The sequence below is a fragment of the Podarcis pityusensis genome (assembly GCF_964106645.2).
Source record: "Podarcis pityusensis genome assembly, chromosome: 4".
NCBI lineage: Eukaryota > Metazoa > Chordata > Lepidosauria > Squamata > Lacertidae > Podarcis > Podarcis pityusensis.
Genome location: NC_138027.1, coordinates 76,191,649 through 76,212,703, shown reverse-complemented (window position 1 = coordinate 76,212,703; position 21,055 = coordinate 76,191,649). Strand labels below are relative to the sequence as shown.

At 40.9% G+C, this 21,055-nt stretch overlaps 1 protein-coding gene across 4 annotated transcripts in view; it reads right to left on the bottom strand.

Annotated features, from left to right (window-relative positions):
- Window positions 1-278: 278 nt before the first annotated feature.
- MAP4K4 (mitogen-activated protein kinase kinase kinase kinase 4) overlaps window positions 279-21,055 on the bottom strand; it is a 137,714-nt gene continuing 116,937 nt past the window's right edge. For 2 of the 4 annotated variants that reach the window (XM_081003346.1, XM_081003348.1), the window contains 12 exons: window positions 20,553-20,728; window positions 19,260-19,380; window positions 17,967-18,158; window positions 14,790-14,904; window positions 13,999-14,169; window positions 13,353-13,496; window positions 10,197-10,331; window positions 8,268-8,368; window positions 6,719-6,868; window positions 5,719-5,878; window positions 4,222-4,361; window positions 279-3,437 (listed from right to left, as the gene is read on the bottom strand). In XM_081003346.1, the coding sequence (XP_080859472.1) occupies window positions 3,354-3,437; window positions 4,222-4,361; window positions 5,719-5,878; window positions 6,719-6,868; window positions 8,268-8,368; window positions 10,197-10,331; window positions 13,353-13,496; window positions 13,999-14,169; window positions 14,790-14,904; window positions 17,967-18,158; window positions 19,260-19,380; window positions 20,553-20,728 (1,689 nt within the window). In that variant the 3' untranslated portion in view covers window positions 279-3,353. The remainder of the gene's footprint in view (window positions 3,438-4,221; window positions 4,362-5,718; window positions 5,879-6,718; window positions 6,869-8,267; window positions 8,369-10,196; window positions 10,332-13,352; window positions 13,497-13,998; window positions 14,170-14,789; window positions 14,905-17,966; window positions 18,159-19,259; window positions 19,381-20,552; window positions 20,729-21,055) is intronic. The other 2 variants (XM_081003347.1, XM_081003349.1) reach the window with 1 other exon arrangement.

The window sequence follows — 21,055 nt, the reverse complement described above, 5'->3', positions numbered from 1 at the left end:
CTACTGAAAACTTTGGAGTTGGGCCTTGAAAGACATTGCTGGCCCATTTAATCCAGCTGTGCCATTCTAAATTGTTTCAGCAAAGCTGCACACCCTGTTGTGTCTGTGTCTATCTACATAGCGTGTGAGTTTTACGAAGTATAAGATTTACAGAATACAATTTCACCCATGTGCTGCCAAGAGACTGTTGTTTCTTTCACTGCGATTTAGAAGAGCATACACTTCCCCCCCTTCTAAAGAAAAAAGAAAGTCACTCAAAATACTTCCACATACACAACTAGGTGTCATTTTTTTTCTTTATTTAAGGAAAAATGGGGAGAGGGGGACAGTAATTTATAATACACAAAAGACAAATTAGACAGCACTGCAAAAAGGCTGAGAGTTTCATTGCCACCAGTCTGCTTTGCAGCTCTACAATTAGTAATTTTGTCATTTTTATTATTGTTTAAGCATCTTTATAGTTGGCAGAGTTTGGGGTTATTTTTTTAAAAAAAAATCACAAAAGTGTGTACTGCTACTACTATGAAAACCTAAACCCCACAAAATCACTTCGAAATAAACCATAAATATGTGATGCACATTAGTGTAACAAAACCATTTTTGTAAACATTTTCTCCAACATAACATGTGCATACAATAAAAAATAAAGCCACTGCAGTCATACAGTTAGAATTACTTTGACTTAAGATACAGAAAGTTATTACTTAAAGCTTAAAACTAAACTAGGAGTATTTTTATGCTTCACCAACAGCACTGCTTTAAAAATGGATTTCAACATTTTTTCATGTAGTGGTTTCGTAATACTGATTTGACTTGTCAAGTCAGCCACCCTGGCATTTGTGTGGGGTTTGGGGGCAGTGAGACGGCTGCCCCACTGAACAAGTCATGCTCCCCACCCTACCCCCTACCCTCCTATTTTGTTGTACAGAATTTCATCAGCATATTGACCAGGGAGAATTCCTCCATATTACAACATTCCTACATTTAACAGTAGTCTTCTTTAAAATATAGATAGATAGCAAGGTGGCATGAGAAGAGAGGTCAAGAATTAAATCAGTTTTTAACCACACCGTGCCTTTTAAATATTTTCCTTTGGGGAGTCTGGTCGACCAGGAGAATATGCTACAGTGCCATGTGAGAGATACACCTATTGCCTCTGTCTGCATTGGTCTTCTGAGTCCCATTAATTCCTTGCTGTTCAAAGCAGAGCTGCTACTTCCACCTGTATCCCAACAGGTACAGCGAGAACTGAAAGCCACGTCTAGAATTAGCTCTGATGTTCAGTGCTATGCAAAACCCAAACCATTCCCCACCCCCCTCAAATAGGAGAGACTTCAAAAGGTTTATCTGCCAACAATTATCTGTGTGTATTCTGCTATTTACTCCTTTTTGGGGAGAGGGGGACCTTCCTGATCTTGCAAAGAAAGCCCTTAGTAAAGAAAAATTAGTTGGTCAAAGAAAGGAACAGCAGTCTGATTCCAAAAGAAAGGCTTATTGAGCAGCTGGTTCACCCAACTGGTACTGTTCAACACAAAGCAAGTTGTGTGACAAATCTCATTTGAACTATTGAAGTGTCTCGATCGAAGAATCACATTTAAATCTCTACACCTGTCATGCCATGAATAAAGGTAACCACAGCAGAAGACATAGCCCATGAAACACTGGACTCCAGTTCACTGGCTGAACAGTGAACTTAAGGCAGCTGTCAACAAAAGTACCCCAAAAGAGAGTTTAAAAAAAAAAAAATCCCTTAAAAAAGAAAACCAACCCCATAACGATCGAATAATGACACTGTGCATTATTACATCACCAACAGATAATACACACTCAAGTTTTCTCAAGTAATAAACACATGTAGCCTTTAAACAAATTATTAGTCTTGAGACATTTATTACGAAGGCCAAAAACTTACTGATAAAACAAAACTGAGGGGGTTTTTTTTCCCTTTAAAAAAGTGGGGCAAATGAGGGAAAGAGCCAAGAGTTGGATGTTACATTGAAACACAAGTATATGCTGTTTTAAAAAAGAAAAATGAATAAGCGGTATTAACTACATTCTTAAAATAGTTTTAGTGCATTGCATTCTTAGAAAAGGAAAACGTCACTTCCCCAAAAGTTTCCTACAACATTTAACAAGTTATAGAACTAGCCTAACTATTGTTACTTGCCTGTTACTAAACCCCACATGTTAGGAGTAAAACCTTCTGGATTTTAGGCTGAATTCCTTAAAACTTCTATTCATGATAAAAGCGGTAAAAAATAAAGTGAAAAGTTCGCTTTCAAAATTTAAGAAATGGACTGCTTAGGTTGCTGCGTCACCGCTACGAATCGATCAACCATCTCAAATAACTGCTTGTCTCTTCTGCTGAAACCCAATACAAAATTAACAGTCAAACCTTTAACCTGCTAGTTTTGGTATTATCAATAATTGGACATTAATATTTGTTCTCCTAAAAAAAAAAAGTAGAAACCTAAACCACCTCTTTTACTGTATGCATTAGAAACCATGAGGTAGGCACAAAAATAAACATGTTTGGAATTTTCTTTCCCCAAAGGCTACATGCGCAGACTGGTAGTAAAAGTTGTTGCACATTTCAGGTTTAAACAAAAATTAAACCTTTAACTGAGGCAGTGCTAACACTGACATTTACCAAGTTCTAGCCTAATGAAGAGTCATTATAGAAAAATGAACAATTCTATTTATTTATTTAAAAAATCATCCACGTGTGGTTTTTAGGCAAAACTCGGTACATAGAAAAAAAATATGACTGAACTCTTGGCCAAGCCAAAACTTTAAAAAAAAAGTCACCCTATCTCCCCCTAAACCACTGTGCCTTTCACATTTTATAAATATTAATTTTAAAACCTGCATCTTCCTCTTTGCCCACATATTGTCACATTACAAAAGAAAAAAGGGAAAAAAGAAATGTCAATTAAATACATTGTTAATATTACTATATTAGATTTGCTCTCTGCTTCAGCAACACTGACTCCACCTACAACACCCTCCAGCTACCTTCTCATGCCTGCCTCCTTTCAAAAAACTTGCTTCTGATCCGTCTCTTTCTTTCTCACTTGGCAATCTGCAGGAGGGGAAGGAGGAAAAGGAGAGGGAGACCTGATTTTTCCTCTAGTGGGATCCCAAAACAGATAGCACCCAATGGCAATATCTTTACAGCACCAGCTGCGTACCGCAGCCTCAATTTTAAAACAAAAAGAACCCAACATCGGTGATGCCTCCACACGCAGTGGCATGTGGCCCTACATCACGTCAGGCCTGTTCTCCAGTTGCAAATGGTTCCAAGTTATGAAGACTCCAGATGACAGCAATCCCTTGTCAAACTACAATAGCTTCTACCAGCTCAGAAGAGAAGTCCTGCCTAAGGTCATGAAATAAACTTGGCTGCTTCCTCCGGACCGTACAGATGCAAAGAAAACCTGTAAAGGAAGAGACACGAGAGAAAACAAAATGGGACTCAGGTGGGTTTTAAAAGAGGGGTCAACAAACTTTTTCAGCAGGGGGGTGGGTCCACTGTCCCTCAGACCTTGTGGGGGACAGGGCTATATTTTTTGGGGGGGTGAACGAATTCCTATGCCCCACAAATAACCCAGAGATGCATTTTAAATAAAAGCACACATTCTACTCATGTAAAAATACACTGATTCCCGGACCATCCGTGGGCCGGATTTAGAAGGCAATTAGGTCGGATGCCTACCCATGTTTTAAAACAAAAACTAGAAAGAAGAGGAGAAGAAGTACTAGTGGGACACATTTAGGCAATAGGAATGAAGTCATTGGGCATCAGTAGCTATGCTCTCAAAGCTCAGTGGAACACCAAAGTGCAGAAGGAAAGCCACGTGGAAACGTCTCTCCTGTCCTTTTAAATATTTTGCCCTGCTGCCTCCAGATGTTGTTTAACTCAAACATGGTGGGAGCTGCACTCCATCAACATCTGGGGAGTACAAGGCTGTAGGAGTTCTTTTCTGCTTCCCTGCCAACAAATAGCCCAAGAGAGTCATTGTGTGCATCCATGGCTTTCCATATCTGATCCATATATCCAATCCATTCCTTTCCTCCCAACCCTAGTCAGAGGATTGTGGAATTGGGTGGAACACATTTTGGACTGATCGCCAGCGTTCATCCTCTCTCTTCTCCACAATAATTTTGAAACGGGGAGCAGGGGGGAAACTAACGTAAAGGAGGGAGAAATAGATCTCTTACCTTGTCATTGCGTTCACATAGAAACTTCAGTCTTTGTGCCCTCTTGTGCATAAATACACCATCCAAGTGTCCTGTTTCCACCGATCGTATCTCAATAGCTTTTTCTCCCCAGCCCATGATCTGATTGGATCGAATATACGCTTTACAATCAAAACAAAAAGCCATGATTAATCATCCTCATGATACACAGCAACATAAAGCAAAGTGGTTATATTACACTTTCCAACTTTTAATTGCAGCTTGTTGAATTGATCATATTTCACCCAAAGTAATCAATTCATGTAAAACCCATAAACAAAATTGATATGTTTCTATCTTTGTTGCCGTGGCTAGATGGCTAGATAGCTAGATGAAAACTTGGCTTCTGTAAGCAAGCTTTTAGCTGATTACACTATACTTCCTTCCCAAGAGAACAGATATCTTTGAAAGTTTAATTTTCAAATACCAACAGCACCATCCTATGTATTTAATGGACTTTACTCCCAGGTAAGTGGGCATGGGATTGCAGTTTACAAGTTTCTGTCCTCAGCCAAATACCTTAAAGATAACATAAAGGCTGGAGTGGGGAAGATCTCTTAGAATAATTCATAAAGCTTCCAATTCATCAAGACTATTAAAAACTTTTATTTGGATTAACAGTTTCTTGTTAGGGACTGCTAACAGAGCCCCAGGCAGGCTGTGTCATATGGAGACAGTTTGCCTTCCTGAAATAGTACGAAAACATTTATGGCAGAATTTGTTTTGTCTGTCTTTTAAGATTAGGTAGCCATAACTGGATGCAGGGACTGCAGTATGTGACTCAAAATATACCAGTATTTCTGTGGGGAATGCGCAGACAACGGATTCTTATTCTTCTCTGATTTAGCCAAACAATGGGATTTTTAAGCTTTCTCAATTTCAGGAAGACATAAAGAGCATCGCTACAGACACAGACCCATGTGAAAATGTAACAAGGATCTCTGGATTGCGGTCTGTGTTTCAAAGCGGCTCGCCTCAAGCCCCATCTGCAAGGGAGCAACTTGTAATTACAAGTAATATAATTTTAGCTCAGCCATAAACTCACTGCGTGACTTTAAACAAGCTGCTCTCCTAGCCCAACCACAACGGGAGGATAGTAATATTGGTCTACCAAACAAGAGTAGTCAGAAAGGCTTCTGAGAAGTACACGGCACATGTTAAAAGTAGAGCATCTGAACACTTAGAAAGAGCACTATATATGTCCTAAGAATTATTATGGTAATTATTCTGGAATATAAATGCTCAATAAAGCTACAGGCTATAGCCTCAAACATTTGGAGGGCACCAAGTTGGCAAAGACTGATCTATGATGAGCCTCCACAACATACAAGTAAAAAGGTACTTTACCGCTGTACAGATCTGTTTAACAAATGACTGAATTCCAAGATAATAACAACAAAACAAAAGAAACCCATCTCTCCGTTGGGCCACATCATTTCCCTAGCAGTACAAGCAAGCTGGGGATCTTGGCATACATACCCACTGATGTTGGCATTTCTCCCCACTGCAGAACCACATCTTTGGTGATCCTTCCATATGTATTAACATAAACTCCTTCATCTTCATAGCAAACAAGCAGCTCCATCCCATCCGTGTTTGGCAAAATGATGATTGCATGGGGTTGGATACTACTCTGGATCTGCAAGAACAACAGGAAGAACTGGATGTCACCTGCACTTTGAGGAACTGGAAGGAGTTGGAAGGGAACTCGGGGGTCATCCGGTCCCCAACGCTTGTACCATGCAGAATCCTCACTAAAGCATCCATGACAGATTGAGTGCCCCCCAACCTCTTAGATTAAAGCAGACACAACCTCTGCTTAAAAACCTCAAATGAAGGAGAGACCAAAAGCTCTTGAGGGAGTCTGTTCCACTCTAGTAGCCATAGTAGTAGTAGTAGTAGTAGTAGTAGTAGTAGTTAAATAAATAAATAATAGTATGATTTATTGCTCATACCCCACCCATCTGGCTGGGCCTCCCCAGTCACTCTGAGCGGCTCCCAGCCGAATATTAAAAACATAATACAGCATTAAACATTAAAAGCTTCCCTAAACAGGGCTGCCTTCAGATGTCTTCTAAAAGTCAGATGGTTGTTTATTTCCTTGACATCTGATGGGAAAGCATTCCACAGGGCGGGTGCCATCACCAAGAAGGCCCTCTGCCTGGTTCCCTGTAACCTCACATCTCACAGGGAGGGAACTGCCAGAAGGCCCTCGGCGCTGGACCTCAGTGTCCGGGCTGAATGATGGGGATGGAGACGCTCCATCCACTGTTGGAACAGCTCTTACCCTCAGGACCAATGAAGTTCTTAAGTGCCCAACATCTGAGAGAAAGAGCTCACTCACTCAATGGAAACTTATTCTTGGAACATAGAGACAACTCCCCTTCACATATGAATAAGGTTTGGACATGCATCTCACTCTTTTCGTAATGCAGAATGGGCTATAGAATACCACGCAGCGAGAAATCTGGATTCTTACATGAGTTGGGAGATAAATATCATACACTGATCCAGAGTCTACATCCACAGCATGAAATCCAGCACAGGAGCCATAGATCACCTTCAGCCTCTGACCTTCTTCCACAGTAAGATCCACTAATAATGGCTTATGTACCAAATCTCCAAATGACTGCAGTGCAAGGAATAAAAATAAAGAATTCACTTAGTACACTCCATTAAAATATGTTTCCTTTAGAAATGTACGCATGCCTCCATCCCCCTCCTCTCTCCTGTGTGAGGTTTCTTCTTCCATTAAGGTACTCATTTTCATGTTTAAAAAAAAAAATGCTGTACGGAGGAACTATGTTTTTGCCATTTCTTTGGCTCCTTTAATGAATCAGCACCAAGTGGCTCCCTACAGGATCAGCTAGGTTTTCCCCTTTAAACCCGAAGCGAAACACCAGGATTATATTTCCCCCTCAATATTCAAAATATAATTTATTCCTAGGATAAATGCTTTAATTCAAAATATGCCAAATCAATCTCCCGTATAAGCTGATGAATTGTGGAGAAAATGGTGATGAGCCGATTGGTTTCAGTCTGTTCTCTCATTTCCCAATTTAAGAATGAGAGGGCAGGAACATACAAACTGAGAAAAACCACCTCCCAAGAAGGAAAGGGACTCTCAACTCTACTACAGTAGTTCCTGCTATGACAGATTTGGTCTTCATGGTCTCCTGGTTTTTGTTTTTGTTTTTTCAAGTAATTTTTTATTATTTTCTTTACATATTTTTTTCCCAACAAATCATATTATTACCATACATTCCCTTTGACTCTGCCAAGTCCCGACTCCCCTCCCTCCCTGCAATTGGTATATTTACCTCCTTTTTATCGCGCATTCTCATTCTCACATTAATACTATTATACACTGAAGGTATTATGCCAATCCTGCTAGCATCTTGACATTTTTACAGTTCTCCTTTAAATATTCAATAAATTTACTCCAGTTATTCTTGTATCTTTGATCTTCCTGGTCCCGGATCCTTCCTGACAATTTGGCAAGTTCTACATATTCTGTCAGCTTCACCTGCCACTCCTGGATGGTTAGTATGTCTTGTGTTTTCCATCTTTGGGCCAGGAGGGTTCTTGCAGCGGCCGTAGCATACATAAACAAATTTTGGTCTCCCGTTTTGATTTCCATTCCTATTAAACCTAATAGACACAAATCCGGTCTTTTGGGAAAGGTATACCTAAATATTTTTTTGAGTTCATTGTAAATTGATTCCCAAAATTTTTTAACCTTGTCACAGGTCCACCACATATGAAAGTAGTCACATGGTCTCCTGGTTTTTGATCCTATGGAATACTGTCTAATTCTCCTTCATCAGATAGCACTAAAGTTTGTATAAAGAGCACGTTTAAGTGTGCTACTGGTCACACACAACCCTCATCAAATACACAGCTCAGTGGTAGAGCATCTATTTGGCAAGCAAAACAGGTTGAACCTTTGTATTGTCAGGTAGGGCTGGGGAATGCACCTGTATTGGGCCAGCTATCTACGTTCCACACTTACCAATCTGAACCCTTACCTTAAATGCCATAAATTTGTGGTATGGTTTTGGTGCCCAAGCATAGACTTCTACTGAACTCTTCAAAGCAATTACTAAGAATTTGATTCTTTCATACTTCACTGGAATTAAAAAGGACAGAGAACATGATTTTTACATTATAATGAGGGGGGGGGTCATATTATTGTCTTATGACTGCTATAGAACTACCAGTTTAAAAACAATAATGCATGTTGTCATATGTAATATACACTCATAACTGAGTTAGCTCATGGTCTTCTCCAAAAAAAATATGAGCTGATGCTATATCTCAGAAAAGTGTGCTCTGGGGAGAATTTTGTATTTTATTTTCTTAAAATAAGGTATCTTGCTTGTATAGAATAAAATCCCTTAAATTCACATTTCCAGTGTTTGAATGTATTAATTCCTACAACAATCAAAAGATTATCCGAATGGCTATAACACTTTGGAGGAGCTATATCCTTATTAATCCAAGGGATTATGAAAGACATGAATAATAAAACTAATATTTAGCACTGTCGTGTTTTGTTTGATAGACTGACAAATTAGTATTTTATTTATATCTCACCTTTCTCCCTGACAGGGACTCAAAATCATTTAAAACAATTTTGATTGATTCAAGGGCTGCTTCCAATTGTGCAGCCCGTCTTCTTAAAAACCTAATTATTTTTTAAAATGGACTTATTAAAATTACAGGTGGAAGGTGCCATTTTAGAAAGAAAAACATTCTCTCCTGTCACAAAGAGGAAACCCAGGGCTTTTTTTTCAGGGGGAACTCACCAGAAAAATAGAACTGAGGAAACCTAGCCATTAACTGCTGCAACACATATATGCATCGTAAAAAAAATTCCCTTCAAAGCTATTTTGTATATATGCAAGTTTATGCAAATATTATCAACTGAGCAGCTGGTACCTTCAATGGGGTGTCAGCCTTAGTAATATTACATTAAACACGTATATCATCTTTTTAAGGGAATTAAATCATTCTCATTACAGAGTTGGATATAGTTTTTATAAATTATTTAATGAAGTTCAGCACCAAAAAGGATTACCATTCCTATACATTTTTAAGTGCAGATATTTCTTTTTCTGAAAGTTTACTGTTAAAGTTGTCAAAAGCCACAGTAGTCTTCTGACCCCTCTGGATGTGACATTTATTGACTCCTAAAGGGTTGGGGTGAGGTTTTTTTAAGCATATGAGGAGAAAAAGCTGCTTCAAATAATCCTTGCTATTTGGCAACAATCAGAACTCTCAATGGAAGGAGGGGGACGACAAATTACACAAAGGGATGGAAGGGGGCGATAGTGGGATCAGCCAAAATAATGCTTTCAAGTTAAAACTAAAACCAGATCCAAAAATTGCAGGGCATCTTTCCTTTGCAAGATTTCTTGAAACCAGGAGCAGAAACACAGGCTTCCTGGTGTGTGGGTTTGTTTGCCTATCCCTCTACAGGATAAGAGGCCCGTGGGCATTTCTCTGAAAATCTGCCTCCCAAAAATTACCTCACGTGGCTCCTGTGAACCAGTTAACCTCTGCCAGGTTCAGAACTGGGACAGTGGCAGGGAAAGGATCTACAGAACCAAAACACATTTGCCTTTACACTAGATCAAAGAGCATGTTGGGTAATGTGTTGCTCTCAAGGCAGGAGGGACAGGGATGTGTGTATCATCCTCAGTTTTACACGTTTCCTGTTAACATGTTGTCTCAGCGAAGATTAAAGCGACGTAAGAACACATTCTTACAACATTCATCCTGGAATATATAAATAAAAGAGGCAGCTGTCTCTTTTAGACCTTGTGACTTGTTTACAGGAGAAGACCAAAAGCTAAGCACAATCCATTTCAACAGTTTCCTACCCTAACCAGACCTTTCCATTACATAATTCCATCTTCACTGACTTTCATAAATGTGCAGGATGAGTTACTTACCAACTTTATAGTGTACACAGCCTTCCAAGTCACCTACAGTTGTCCAGCCTTGTTTCTTTTCCACCTCAGGGTCATTGTGAAGAATTTTGTTTCTTAACCATGACAGATAATACACTCTCAATTTGTTTTTCTTACCTAGAAAAGTGTGGTAAGAATGGGCAATAAGGTACAGAGCTGGGATACAAGCCTCCACAAAAACACATTAGCAATCATAGATAAAATCCACTTTTTTTTTTTAATTATGCCAACCATTTAAGCTCACCAAAGGCAAACTTTCCTTCCAGCTATTGCTGCTGCCTGTTATGTTTAAAAAAATCAAAACTCTACCTAAAGAAAGTAAGATGAACCAGGCTACAGTTCAGATTTAACATTTTCAGTCCTCCAAATAATGGTTTGAGGGATGAGTAATAAGCTCTGTGCTCACATACTCTTCTACATCAACTCTCGCATCAACTTCAGCCCTTCAATCGTGCTTTTATATCATGTTTACCAAGCTGGCATTAAACCACAGTTTCCTGTGACTGGAATGTAACTGGAAACTGGGGATTGAGAGAACACATGATTGAAGCGACACAGTTGGGGTATGAGGGGAGGAATAAGGGGGAGTATGTGGTCCCAGCGCTCATTCCTAGTTTAATAAGTCATGGTTTACTAAGCTACAATTCACTGCATTACAACTGAGTCTTGCTCACAGCCAACTCATTACTTCCTGGTTGAAGCAGGCTTCAAATCCTGATTTGGAAGGCAAGTGCAAAATTTTGCTTTATAAAGAGCCATTGGGGGTTGGGTGCTATCAGATATGGGGAATTCCAAATGCAGAATTCCAAATTCCTGTGGGGAGTAGGGAAGGTGAGGATTAGGAAGCGACAGAGAGGTCTGCTTCTGGTCCATGCCCAATGTGCCCATCAAAACTTGACCTTTTGAATTCTCCAGTCCAGTACCTAAGCCGAGAGGTCAAAACAGCAAACTCCTAAAGCTTACAATAGTTATGCTGTGACTGTAGCAAGGGACAAACAAGGTGCATGCAATCTCTTACTCACAATCCAGCAGTACAATCTTTCAAGCCACATTTTTATTTATTTAACCATAACAAAAATAGTTTACAATACAAACAATACAAAATATTCGTAATAAAATTCAAATAAAATCAAAATTTTAAAATTGCTAGATAAAATCAAAATACAGATAAAATCAACACATGCCAATAAGACTGCATCCCTGGCTAGACCTGCCTAAACAAACAGAATGTTTGCTTAGATTTGTGTTAATATTTGCACAATATTACCTCAGACATTTTATTTGTTTCCTATAGTAGTATTTACTCAGTTACAACATGTGAATCCATGGGAACTTGGGTTTGAACTGCATCACTGGAATAGTTTTATCGTAACAGACATGATGTGGGAAAAGACCTGTAGTTTTTTGTTTATAAGCTTCACATGTTGCTGATGGCGAAATACTGCGGTTAAGACTTGTGTGTGATCCTTTGTTTTTAACTGCGTCATTGGAGATCAAGACTCCTTGCCACATTCACTAGTTTCCTACTTGAATATTGTTTCCTCTTTTATGGCACGTTATGTTAACCCTTTAACTGCATGATCCTTAGTGACTGGGACATACCATCAACCAAGTATATCATCAACCTTTTCAGCTCCACCTTTAACCCAAGCATGCATTTGGGAATCTATTTCTTACCCATCTTTTACTATATATTTGCATGGTGGTAATGCTCTTCTTACGACTCAGCTTGGATCAGGCTGTACCCCATTAGTGGGTCCCAACCCAGCAGTTGCAGAAACAGCCATTCGATGTCCTTATGTTTTGTGGGAGGTCACAAAGACTCTTTCATTAATAAACACAAGAGCTTAAAGGCAAAATGGTATTCCATAGAGAGATGCGTCTCATTTAGGTATTTAAAGGTTCTGTTTGTAGTCCTACTAATTTCTTGGGTATACTCAGATATACTCAAATAAGATATACTCGGAGCAGACCTACTGAAATCAACAGACCTAACTTAGGCATGTTCATTAATTGCAGTAGGTAATACTTCAGTAGGGTGTATGGGCTGCTAGGGGAGGGGTAGTACCTCTGGTGAGGGACATGTCATGCTCCTTCTGGGACAGTTTGTTCCCCTTTGGTCCCCACCTGCATTCAGCAATCACTAGCGGCTCCCAGAAGCTGTCAGCATGAGATAGCGGCCACACCCCAGGAACTGTTTCAACTGTTTGGCTGAACCAGGAGAGGGTAGCTGATGGGCCCCATTCCTTGGTGAGTTAGGGACTTCCCCTACGTGCAAAGACAGGCTCCGGAGGATTGAGTGGACAAGACCAATAGTCAAGACCAATGGTCAAGAAGGTGATTTCTGCACCTGCTGTAGAGTAAAGAGTAGGACAGATGGGGCTCGTCAACCTGGGAAGGTAGCCCACCTGGGAGAAGGAAAACTCTAAACCTCTGCTGTCTCATGGGATATCTTCAAGAGAAGAAAAGGCGAAGCAGTAAACCCTACCCAAATCCAAGGTGAAGTCCCTAAGACAAGTCAGATGGCACCTTGTACACCTCATTCCAGCTACTCCTGCAGCCAAGCTAATGCCAAACGTATTGCTCTGCTTTTCTTTGGACCGCATCAGTGAGAATGTGAGGGGTTTGTGTTGTCTGGGCAGCTCAGGACCTCCACACACACTGCCCAGGCCTGCGCCCTGGGGAGGGCACTTTGGTGCTGCCAGCACAATGGTTTGACTTCACCCCTGGAGGTGAACTCCATCGTCTCTCAAGACAGATGGATGCCAGCAACAACTCTGATTAACACTTTAGTTGGCTATCACCTTGGTTAATCAGGGATAGAGAATCTATAACCCTCCAGGTTGGACTGCTGTTGGACTATAATTCCCATCATTCCTCACTATAGACCACGTTGTCTGGGATAGATGAGAACTGTATTCCAGCCGCATCTGCACAGCCACAAGTTCTCCATATCCAATATTAAAAGTAGCATGTTCTCTGGAGGGACCTTTGATAGATTTATTGATCAATGAAGCAGCAATTTAAAAGGGGAAAGAGTTAGCAAAAAGAGATAAAAGCGTATAAAGTAGAGGTTTGAACCATTCTGTTAAAGAAAGACCACAACATGGTTTTTTCAAAAAGAGAATTTATATTTACCCGATATTGTCACCAGGACGTTGAGACCTTCAAGTACATCCATTTGCTGGAATCTTCTTCGGTTTATTAATGGATACACTTTCCCTTGGCCACTCCTGTCCAACAGCATCAGACCACTCTCTGTACCAACTAACAAATTCACCCCTAGGATAAAATAATATCAGGTCAGAACACAAAGTTCCTTGATTGGCCAGTTCAGTAGATATCTGCAGTTCTCTGGGCAAATGCCAAACCTTTTCACACAAGAATGAATATGACAACGGGGCGTGGAATACACATCAACATTCTAGAAATGCTGTTAAAGCAGGGTTTCCTTCCATCTAGAGTTTGGATCAGGGTGGATTTCATTTCCATGCCTGCCGTGTTCTCACAGAAATTGCATTCCAGGAATTTTCATGGAAATGTTCGCCCATACGAAGGTCTACTCTTGTGCAAACTGACTCACCAATTTACTTTTAGTAAACTTCATGAATACTTCTGAACCTTTGGCCTGATAAATATACTGCACCTAGCAAACTAATCTGAAAACACTTTCGACAACCATTAGTCCCAAATTTCCAATAGGTTTTTTGTTATGACCTTATGCTTCATCTGCAACATGTTCATATAAAAGGAAGGAACTAGCGACCAACACTGGATTGCATACCCCATAAGGCAGCACATAAGATCTCAGAATTGAATCTCTTCTTGTATTTGCGGATTTCTGGCGTGTCACTTTGTGGCCGTGTATTTGTAGGGTTCACATTAACAACTGATCCTTTCCTGGTTGGATCTTGCCTTATTGCCTCTGACCTCATTGCTTCACTAGAGAATCCTACTGCAAAAAAAATGGAAGGAAGAAAGAGAAAAAACAGTTATCTTTTAGTATACATTTCGGCTCACACATGATATACACATCAAGTTGAAGAAAAATACCACATGCAGCTGCTGGGTGACCTTGGGCCAGTCATACTTCTTTGAAGTCTCTCAGCCCCACTCACCTCACAGAGTGTTTGTTGTGGGGGAGGAAGGGAAAGGAGAATGTTAGCCGCTTTGAGACTCCTGAAGGGGAGTGAAAGGCGGGATATCAAATCCAAACTCTTCTTCTTCTTCTTCTGTTAGGTACAGAATGTGAAACATACACAGCCGTACCTCAGAAGTCGAACACCTTGCAAATCGAATGTTTTGGCTCCCAAATGCCGCAAACCCGGAAGTGAGTTTTCCAGTCTGCAAACGTTCTTTGGAACCCGAACGCACGACGCTGCTTCCATGGCTTCCGATTGGCTGCAGGAGCTTCCTGCAGCCAATCGGAAACTGCACCTTGGTTTCCGAACGTTTTGGAAGTTGGAACTCCAGAACAGATTTCGTTCGACTTCTGAGGTACGACTGTATTGGGAACTGTTCTAAGCATTTCAACAGTTACTATAAGCCTTACTCATTGGTGTTTATATTACTTACCAACAGAAGTCACAGTTGTTCCACTAGATGGAGATATCTGTAGTAATCTAGGGTCTATAAAAGGTGTAAAGGAGGTAGATTTGTGTTTCTGCAGTGTGTTACTAGCGGACTGAGTCTGCAATGTAAATTTCAGAGTCATTAATGGTTATAATATAAACAAATAGGACCACAAAACACCCAAACAAATAACTCCAGCCACTACTGGACAGCACTGTTTTAGAAGCCTTCTCGTCCCCCTTCCTCAAGTGCTGCCTACACGTGAGTAGCATAAACATTTTAAATAAACATTTTTCCTAAGCGCTACTGTGAAAGTTCAGTCCAACCCACAGTCCTTATTTAGATGTCCTTAATGAGGCCTGTTCACTAAAACAAGCATACAAGAATGTCTCCTCTTGCTGAAACATGTAAGGCTCCTATTCTGTAAATATTTCTTTATTCCACACCCAACATATTCTGCTTTTCATCTTTTTACTGTAATACTCCCTTGCTTTTGTTGTTGCTATTCTGTGTCTTCTACCCTCAGCTATTGACCAACTGGGAACTATAGTCTCCTCTAGTGCAACAAAATTTGAGCAATTAGGAATCAGGCATTCAATTCTACGTTTGATACGCCGTTTTAGCATCCGGTTAATTGTAGGACAATTCTTTCGCTCTCAAATCTCCCTTGTAAACTGAGCCTCTTGCCAGAAAGCTGCAGCAGTTTCTTCCACCATCATCTCACAGAAAAATACTGAACCTTTATTGAACAAGGGGACTTATTTGGGAGGGGAGGTGTGGACAGGGACATGAAGCAATATTCAGGCACCGGTGCACCCTGAAGTTAAAACACAATAAACATGGAAAACACAAACGAAAGGAGAAAAGTGAAACAATGAAACTGTTAAAAAGTGGAAGTGGGATGACTTTAAAAATCCCTTGCCGGATTGTGAGAGTTAAGTGTCACAGGGACAACACTACACTTTAAGGCAGAATGACATGGGTTAAAAACAAAGTGTGCGATGTATAAAGACAAAAAAGGGGGGAGGGCGAGTTGATGTTTAACTAGGCTTTTTTTCATACATCTGAAATGTTGGCTCAGTTATCTCTCTTACAAAACCTCTTAAAGACAGAGAACCTTTATTGTGTCCCTCAAAGTGGACTTCATGCAACTAGGGTTTTAAAAGGAACTCTGCTTCCACCAAATTCTACAAGCTCTATTTCTCCACTCCAAAAACACTGCGGCTGTTTAAAAACATGGTATTTAGAACAAAGAAAGAGGTGGGCCTTGACAGTATTCAAACAACTGACTTCTACCCTACGGCAATATGCACTGGGTTTGATTCCAAACTTGCACAGAGTAGACAGAGCTCCATTCATTGTACATGTCCACAGGCAGAAGTGGGGGAAGAGATATTCAATGACCCTCCCTCATTTTCCATGCAGTCCTGCTGTGTGTTCCAGAAAATCTGCTCTAGAGGGTTAAAGTCCCTCTGGAACAGAAGGGGAGGTAAAGAAAAGGAAACGGGCAAAAATTATCTCCTCCCTTGTGCCCTCAAGCAGGAGCCTCTTGTGAAAGATAAGCTTTAACATGGGATTTCTTGTGAAATTCCAAAACACTATAACCCAGGAACAATTAAGACACCGCCGCCATGAATTTAGTTTTGTTATTTAAAAAAAAACGAGTTTTTTCATTCAAGCAGCACCTACAAATATGCTATGGTTTGTAAGGTGGCTTCTGTTTTCCAGTGCTAGAATCTGATTTCCTTGCCCTTTTGCTTCAAGCAAACTATATTAACATTCTTAAGCATCTCATGAATTTTCATGCACACTGTCTCAATTTCACACTTTCTTAACGTGTTCTCTCCCCCCCGCCCCATGCAACTTTGGGATTGAAGGCAGAGTCCCTGGTAAACATCACAGGGACTATCCAAATCAGTGCAGCAAATAACTTGCTTCCGACCGAAACCTTTTTAAAGAGTGTGATTCTGGTGTGCATCTGTACATTTGAAAGCCCTGGCAGAACAGCCTCGCTGCTTTAGGAGCGTTTTGTGGAGTTTCAGTTCTGAGTCCTACCTTCCTTGTTCAGTTCATTTGTAAAAGCTTCTGAAAATAAATGGTGCCCCTCCCTTTAAAACCTGCACATCCCTAATCTGTTGGAAGTATTTCTGTTTAGGTACCTCTCATGTGTACAAAAATTCATATGGAAGAGCTCAACATATGCTTTTCCTTGCCACCAGAGGGCACTTTCCAAGTGTATCGACACGTCTTCGCATGGAAAGAATAGCTACCGTATTTTTTGCTCTATAAGACCCACTTTTTCCCTCCTAAAAAGTAAGGGGAAATGTTGTGTGCGTCTTATGGGGTGAATGCAGGCTGCGCAGCTATCCCAGAAGCCAGAACAGCAAGAGGGATTGCTGCTTTCACTGCACAGCGATCCCTCTTGCTGTTCTGGCTTCTGAGATTCAGAATATTTTCCTCCTCCAAAAACTAGGTGCATCTTGTGGTCTGGTGCGTCTTATAGAGTGAAAAATACGGTATGTCATAGGAAAGCTGCCTCCAATTTTACAAAATGCCTTTCAAAGCGGATCTGTGCCGTCAAAAACCGAGACGGATCTTTTCACACGACATTCCAAAACAATAAAACAACAGAAACCAAGCTATCGAAGAGCCGGCTGCTTCATTCCCTCTCCCCATCAAGAAATTTCAAAAAAGCAGCCTCTTGTGGTAAGGCTGGAGAAAGCTTCCTTTCTAAGACAGTGCACTCCTTTTCCCAAAGCAAGGACCCCACTACATGCGTAGTTACTTAGTAGTATGCTAAACCAGGTATTATTGAAGCCAGATTACCCTAAGTGTGACCTCTCCAAGTAAGCACTCTCCCCAAAACAGCGTTTAAACAAATACCAACAGGGCAATCAGTTTAGCTTATCCAAAAGCCATGCAATTAATGACTTGTTGTATTAAAAAAAGGGGGGGAGCAAGAGTAGTCAACTGGCAGGTTTGGGGTAAAACTGCTCTAGAGTTAAGGGGGTTTTGGTACGTAAAGAGCTGAAATGTGTTATTTTTGAGGAGTGAGGGGTTAAGTGACAGGAAGAAGAAGAACAGCAGCAGAGAAGGGACGCTGAGCTGGAGCTCCTCGGGAAAAGCTAGCTATGAAGCAATAACCCTATGAAAGCAGCCAGCTGTGGGGGCAAGACATACCTCATTAGTAGTTAGCTTGTCCTGGGGTGTCTGTGGGGACATGGTGGGTGTCGGCTGGCTGGAGGATGGGGAGGAAGAGGTGGAGGAAGTGGAGGAGGAATGGCTTTGCTGTAAGAGATCTGGCAAGAGGTGAATGCGACCGGCAAAGCCATTGCTCTCATGATGGCTGGCACGCTTTGTGTCAACTGTACTCTGCAGAAAAAACAGGCACACTTGTCTTGCTCAAGTGCTGCGTAAAGGTCTCTCTGTCCCTAGAAAGCTGGTCTACTTTCAATGCTTCAACCAATGCATAACATCAACCAAGCCTTGATGCCTCCATTAGAAAAGTTGGTAGCAGTGAGAAGAATTCAGCCACACACTACAGGAATTGTTTGGGTTCCCTGGCAAAGCCAGCTTTGTTCACCAGCAAAATTAAGCTCCTGTTGGCCAAATTTGCAAGACCACATCAACCTGCACGTTCCCTAAGGTTATTTTCACTATCATCTTTTTTTAAAATTTAGTTCTGGTTTTTTTAGACACGATCAGATGAAAGTGCTTGAAACATCTGGTGAATGTCCTAATTTAGTTATCTGAACAATATGCATGACATTTTAATACATCCTAGGGGGTCTATTATGATAGGGATGTTCAGCTGCAGAACTGGAAAACTCGGTCATGAGTGAGGTTCATATTGTACAAACTACCACACTAAACAGACCCGCAAGTTCAAGACAAGGGAAGCAATGCCTTGACAATTTTGTGCATAACATTTCGAGACAGAAAGACCACGTGACCTGATAGTTCTGTTGCTAAAGATGAGAAGGTCTGGCTTCATAAGCTGTCTGGGTAGGAAACCTCTTGGAAAATGTATGTAAGCTGTTCTGAACTCCTTAGAGGGACACATGGTGCATCTGTAACTGATTTAAAGCAAACTAGGTGATCTCTTCTTCTGCTGCATCTGGCTCTCCCACAATTAGTTGTTTGTTCTTTTAAAAAAACCTCTTAAAGGTTGAGAATCACAACAGAGATTCCTTCCAGTGGCCTGTGGCTCTTTAACCTTTGTGTTGGTCCAAGACTAAGATAAACTCAGCACAGTGCTGTGAAGTGTCTCTACAATGCACGCAAGCACAAACATTGTGTGGAAACTATTACTCCCTTTGAAGGCCTGAAATGTCTGATGGTTCAACAAGAGGCTATTAATTGTGTCTACATGCCCTGCAACTGATATTATGTAGGACGAGAGTATGAAAGAATGAGTGAGTTAATGAGGGTGGGAAGAGGGAGAGGAAAAAATACACTTGAAAGAATGCATACCTGTCGGACGATTAAAGTGCCCTCCTTGGAAGGAGTCATTGCAGGTTCACTCTCCACGTCGTCGTGCACAATCATAGTTTTCACGGACTCTGTTTCCCCATTGCTGAGGTTTAGAGTGGATCTGATTGGTAAAGGAGACATTTCGATTACGTCCTCATGTGCCCTTTCTGTTTCTATTCTGATTCTTCAGTATCCACAGTAATAAAAAAAAGGTAAAGGTAAAGGACCCCAGGACAGTTAAGTCCAGTCAAAGGTGACTACGGGGTTGCAGTGCTCATCTCGCTTTCAGGCCGAGGGAGCCAGCGTTTGTTCACAGGCAGCTTTCCGGGTCATGTGGTCAGCATGACTAGACCGCTTCTGGTGCAACGGGACACTGTGACGGAAGCCAGAGTGCATGGAAACACAGTTTACCTTCCCGCCGCAGCAGTACCTATTTATTTACTTGAACTGGTATGCTTTCGAACTGCTAGGTTGGCAGGAGCTGGGACCGAGCAACAGGAACTCACTCCGTCGCAGGGATTCGAACCGTCAACCTTCTGATCGGCAAGCCTGGCTCAGTGGTTTAGACCACAGCGCCACCTGCGTCCCACAACAATACTAAAATAATTTCACACAAGGATTATTTTAACAGAAGTACTAGGACACGTTTAATCGTGGAAACCTTGCCTATCTGGAAAACATTTATTTGCAAACCCCCATTCATTGGATGCCTGCAGTGAACAAGAATTTTTGGGGAGGCGCGAGGGGATAGTATGTTACTATGATACACACTCTTGTGTTTTTAAATTGTAAACAGCCCTGTGATCCTCGGATGGGGGGCTGTACAGAAATTAAAACCATCATCATCCAGACAGCCAGGTACGGAAGCTTTTGTAAATTGGCTAGTAGCTTCTCAGGGAATGGCGAGTCAAATATTTGTATTAAAACTGAAACTAATTACTGTATTGGTGCCTTCAAAACATGCACTTTTCAGTTATCTATTCATCTTACTTTATCCACATCTTCAAGATATATTCATTTTCCTACTATCGGATATTGTGAACCCTTATATAGCATATTGCCAATGTTATGTTTATATTATGGAAGGAGACACACACAATCCTATATTCTATAGGATCATAGAATTAGAGAAGAACTAAAAGATAGCAATGGTTAAACACCTTTCACGGGTCACAATTTCCATACCTAAATACAGTATTGGAAGCCCTACCAGAATTCACAAAATGAAATTGCCTTGTAAGCAAAAGTTCCATTAATACATCACATCAGGAAGAGAGGGAAAGGAGAACTAACACTGCTCTAGCATCTTCTGGTCCCGAAGTAGATTCATCAACTCCTTCCTGCTCCATGTCATCATCGTCTTCATCAGTTGTTCCCGACTCTTCACTGGATGATGAATAATCAGTCACTTTATGTGGAGGCCGCACATCCTCGACTGCCCGTAATTCCTTCGCCAAATCAGTTAAATTCTAGAAGGAGCAGAAGGAAAAGCAAAAGGTGATTGACTGCAGAAAAGGATGCAAGCAGATGGATAAGACTGCCCATTTCGGGTTCCAAAAGCTAGATCTATTTAGTCACAGCTGATGCTTTTGATTTAAAGGCCCATGCTATTACTTCAGAAAACTTTTTTTTAAATTCTATTACTTCTTTGGTGTGCATGGTGCAAAATGGCCAAGCAGCTTGATAATTTTATTTGAACTAAGTGTATTTCAAATAGAAAGTAACACACTTCACTTAAAAAAGCAGGTGTCAAGCTGATTACTAGGAAGTTTGCCTAGTGTCTTTCGCCATCATCA